This window comes from Mandrillus leucophaeus, unplaced genomic scaffold, assembly GCF_000951045.1.
Source record: "Mandrillus leucophaeus isolate KB7577 unplaced genomic scaffold, Mleu.le_1.0 Scaffold193, whole genome shotgun sequence".
In the NCBI taxonomy this organism is placed as follows: domain Eukaryota; kingdom Metazoa; phylum Chordata; class Mammalia; order Primates; family Cercopithecidae; genus Mandrillus; species Mandrillus leucophaeus.
In genome coordinates, this window is record NW_012101954.1 from 653454 (window position 1) to 658245 (window position 4792).

Consider the following 4792-nt stretch of genomic DNA (forward strand, 5'->3'; position numbering starts at 1 on the left):
AATATAGAGCATGTTATTAAAATATTTCAGGTTTCAATAACAAAGCTACTAGACAGCATCCTTTCCATTTCAGAATGAGAAATGTGGGGCTCAGAAGGGCACCTTCCAGAGTCCCACCAGGAGAGCCATGCTCTTCCCCTCACTCTTCCTCAGAGGTGCATGGGGTCATCTCCAGCCACTCGCACAAATCTACCTCCAATTTTTCATTTTCCCCATTTTAGAATTATTCCGTTTCTCCCCTTTTTTCAACCTGTCATTAATTTTCCAATATAGTCTGGCCACAGTTTACCAACACAATAGGATGCTTATGTGCATGTGTATGTGTTTAAATAAGATGGCCCTCTAACAAGGAAGCCTTTTTTTTTTTTTTTTTGAGATGGAGTCTCGCTCTGTCTCCCAGGCTGGAGAGCAGTGCTGTGATCTTGGCTCACTGCAACCTCCACCTCCAGCTTCCAGGGATTCTCTTACCTCAGCCTCCTGAGTAGCTGGGATTACAGGCACACGCCACCACACCCAGCTAATTTTTGTATTTTTAGTAGGGGTTTCGTCACGTTGGCCAGGCTGGTCCTAAAACTCCTGACCTCAGGTGATCTGCCCGCCTCGGCCTCCCAAAGTGCTGAGATTACAGGCGTGAGCCACCACGCCGGCCCCTTTTCTTTTATTACTGCTGTGGTTTACTTTTTCCACACTCAACATCCCCTAGTCTTTTCTGGTGACTTGCATGTAACATAGAAATCCCGTAAGGGGCACACTCTATGTGCTCAGGTCAACAAAGGTTAAATGCTGTTGCAATTTTAAACTTTCTACCGTTTGTCAATCAGAGTTAAGTGACATGTAATGTTTGCTTCCCACAACTCCCTTCTTTTTATGGTGAAGATAACTGAAGCATATTCATTAAAAAGGCTAAAGTCACAAATTCACATATTAAAAATCACTTTGAGACATTCAGTGATTTGATGGTGGACTTGTTTTCTCCTTTAAAAGGGGTTGTTTGCTGTTGTGGTTTTAACTGTTACATCTCACTCTAGTCAAGGTGTTTAGCAAACTGTTAACAATGAAACTGAGAAAAACACAAACATGAACAAATGACCTTTTATTTCATACAGAGATACAAAGGCAACTGTGTGCAGCAACAATCTGATGGGCAGTCCAAACTCTTGGGAGGAAGTAAATTCATGGTAAATGTCATGATGGCTGGTTGAGGAGAAGGTCAAAGGAGGAGAGAGAGGAGACAGAGAATGCTACAGCTAATAAATAACAGTAATGAGAACTGCGTGGTTTCAACACCATGAGTTTGTTGGGGCATCTTCTATGCTACTAAAGCCACAATTCTATATCATCATCACCATCAACATTCTTGAAGTGCATTTTACACTATTCTGCATTAGCAGTCATGTTGAGGGAACTATAATCCTTACAAGTAACTGACGCATTTTATTAAAGGAGCTCTAAACTCTGCTCATGATTGCCTGTCTTGGATGTGGCCTTTGGGATTGATAGCCTCTTTTAAGGAAATAGGGCTGACACACTTTGGCTGGCTCCAGTTTTTGAGGCAATGCTAGTTGTTAACAGCATTATCTTTTAATCTGAGGAAAATGTTTATTTAAAAAACCTGTCTTCCAAAATACAACAAAAAACAAGGTCTGGGTAGTGGCGAATCCTTCCAGGCACTCCACACCTCCCTGTGGGCTGTAACCATGGACCTGAGTAGAGTCCCATAAAAATACTTCTCCAAATGCATTTGTAATAGGGACACACCACATAGTTTGTTATTCATTAAAGCAGTTTATTGGCTTAATGTACATCACTGAATTTTAAATGCTAAAAATTTATAAAAGAATACCGAACCAAAACATCAAAGAAAATAGAGGCTCAGCAGCATGATTTCAATATATTTTCCTGGAAAAAGTTTTTTTTTTTTTTTTAAAGTATATGACTTTTTATCTAAGAACAAAAGCTTCCTAAATTCAATGTTTAGACTTGATTTTTTAAAAAACTAAGCCCAGAAAACTGGGGCTCATAAAATAAAGGCACAATGTGGGCAGCAAAAGAAAAAAGGAGAAAAAATGGGAGAAAAATTGGTTTTAATCTCCCGTGTAACATAGGTTGGCTGGTTTTGTTTTTGTTTTAGACAATTTAAGGCAGAATTATCTCTGCAACACTGCAGATAAATCCTAGTGTTTTAGCTATAAGTTTCAAGAGTTCAGATATACAGATAAACCAATTTAAAAAAAACCTTTTCTCATTCTGAGGCTTTTGATGCATTATATAAATCTTTAAAATTCCTATCACCCACATTTTAAGACATACATCTATACTTTAATAAGGCACTCTTAAGATATAAAACAGTTTTAAAAACAATGACATTCTACACTAGGGCTAACCCATTCCTCTGCCATAGGGATGGAGTGAATTGTCCCTTTGAATCAAGTCAATCTCTGTGCACCAACACAAACAGGCAGGTGTCTCAACCCATTCCAAATTTATCTAAGTAGCTGAATTTTATCAATGGGACTCTCCCATCCACTAGTCGGGGAGTTACACAAACAGAACTGCCCAAGTTTGATGATGAAATTTAAAAACAGTATCTCCTTTTTTCTAGAAATGCTTCCTTTGAACATACAACCATCACTTCCATTAGCTCCTGTCCATAAAGAAACACACAATGGAAGATAACCAATGATTCCCATATCCTTCAATCTTCCTGATGGGACAGAAATATAAAGGAACTTTACTTTTAAATGACAACCTAATAACTGTTAATAACATGACATTTTAGTTGTGCATCCTGTATGTATGTCATTGGTGCTAATGGCTTCCACTTCTAAATGACAAAAATTTGAATCCTACCATCCCTATTGGTAATTAAAACAAACACCAAAGCTTACAATAAAGTAATGCAACCTCTAAGACTGTAGCAACAGAGAAATTTTAGTGGAGTTTCCACTCTTTCCTAAGTAATGGAAGAAAATGAAGAATCCAGAAAGGTCAGACTAAGCCTGAAACACAATTTCACTATGAAAAAAGGGTAACAAATGTCCCATCAGAGCGAGAGGAGTTAAAAATGTGGCATCGGGAGTGTATCAGACTGAGGCGCTGTTGTGGGCTAGGTCTTTCCTTCCAATGAGTCAAGAAGGACCTAGAAAGGAGCTGTGAGGTGCTTCTTTCCTTTATCTTTCTGGGCTGGCAGCAAATGATCAATTACTTCCCGTAGAACTTTTTGTTGAGAAGGAAGATCAGGAGGTTGACATTTACTTTAGCTCTATCAAATAATTTCATGACTGCAACTCCTTCATATTGTAGCTGCAGCAGGTCCTATTGACAAAACAAAACAAAACATTTTGACAGTTAATCAAGTCTGTGGAACAAGGAAAAAGGACACAAGGTAGGGAGGGCTCCAGATGGACTGAGGCCTGCCTTGTGTGCCAGATGTGAACTGGGGTGAAAGAAAAGTTCCTAGCTAGGAAACTACCCACTGCACAACCAGCCTGAGAGCTGGAGCAATAGGGCGCACTGGCCAAGGGGCTCTTCTGGTTGATTTGGAGTTAGGAAGTCATGTTGTTCATATCAAAATTCATCATACATGGAAAGAAAAAGAAACATGTTCAGTTGCCACACACACCTAAGCTTTTTATTTCAGAAGTCACAATGACATTTTCCCATTTCATCCATGTTATGGGTCACTAGTTTTAATAAATCTGGAAAAGGTGAAGATTAAACCTACGATAAAATATACTAAGCATGGGAAATGAGACAAGGCTAGTAATGTCACCTCAATACTATCTGCTAGATTCTTAATTTCTATTCCACATGAGAACACTTTCTTTTTTTTTTTTTTTTTTTTGAGACGGAGTCTCGCTCTGCCACCCAGGCTGGAGTGCAGTGGGGCAATCTCAGCTCACTGCAAGCTCCGCCTCCTGGGTCCATGCCATTCTCCCGCCTCAGCCTCCCGAGCGGCTGGGATTACAGGCGCCCACCACACGCCCGGCTAATTTTTTGTATTTTTAGTAGAGACGGGGTTTCACTGTGTTAGCCAGGATGGTCTCGATCTCCTGACCTCATTATCAGCCCACCTCGGCCTCCCAAAGGGTTGGGATTACAGGCGTGAGCCACCGCGCCCGGTAACATCAGAAAACTTTTTATCCTGAAGGCAAGGAGAAAAGAGAGAACTTGATGTTTTATTAGGTGTCTGCCATGTGCTTGGTATTGTGTAAGCACATTATATAGCATCTTTTAAAAGTCTTCACAAAAATTTTTATGAGGTGCGATCATCCTAACTTTAAAGATGAGCTATCGAGGCTCAGAGATGTTAAATGACTTGCACCACAGGACAGAGATGGACGTGGTAAATCCAGATCTGACTGCAATGCTCTTGCTTTTCCTGTTACTTTCGCCATTGTCCTGAACAAGTTTAAGAAATCTGAGCATTCTCACTTCTAAACTTTAGAAAAATGGTGATGAGAAAGCAAGGGTCAAAAGGCTTGAAAGGACCCCACAAGGCCGGGTGCGGTGGCTCACGCCTGTAATCCCAGCACTTTGGGAGGCTGAGGCAGGTGGATCATGAAGTGGGGAGTTAGAGACCAGCCTGGCCAACATGGTGAAACCCTGTTTCGACTAAAAATACAAAAATTAGCTGGGCATCCGGCGTGGTGGCACACGCCTGTATTCCCAGCTATTCAGTAGGCTGAGGCAGGAGAGTCACTTGAACCCGGGAGGTGGAGGTTGCAGTGAGCCAAGATTGCGCCATTGCACTCCAGCTTGGGCAATAAGAGCGAAACTCTGTCTCAAAAAA

At 40.9% G+C, this 4792-nt stretch overlaps 1 protein-coding gene across 1 annotated transcript in view; it reads right to left on the minus strand.

The window, feature by feature from the left end:
• Nucleotides 1-1078: 1078 nt before the first annotated feature.
• The window catches only part of IQGAP1 (IQ motif containing GTPase activating protein 1), a 113882-nt gene continuing 110168 nt past the window's right edge, over nucleotides 1079-4792 (minus strand). The window contains exon 37 of the mRNA XM_011978375.1: nucleotides 1079-3315. Within this exon, the coding sequence (XP_011833765.1) occupies nucleotides 3202-3315 (114 nt within the window). The 3' untranslated portion in view covers nucleotides 1079-3201. The remainder of the gene's footprint in view (nucleotides 3316-4792) is intronic.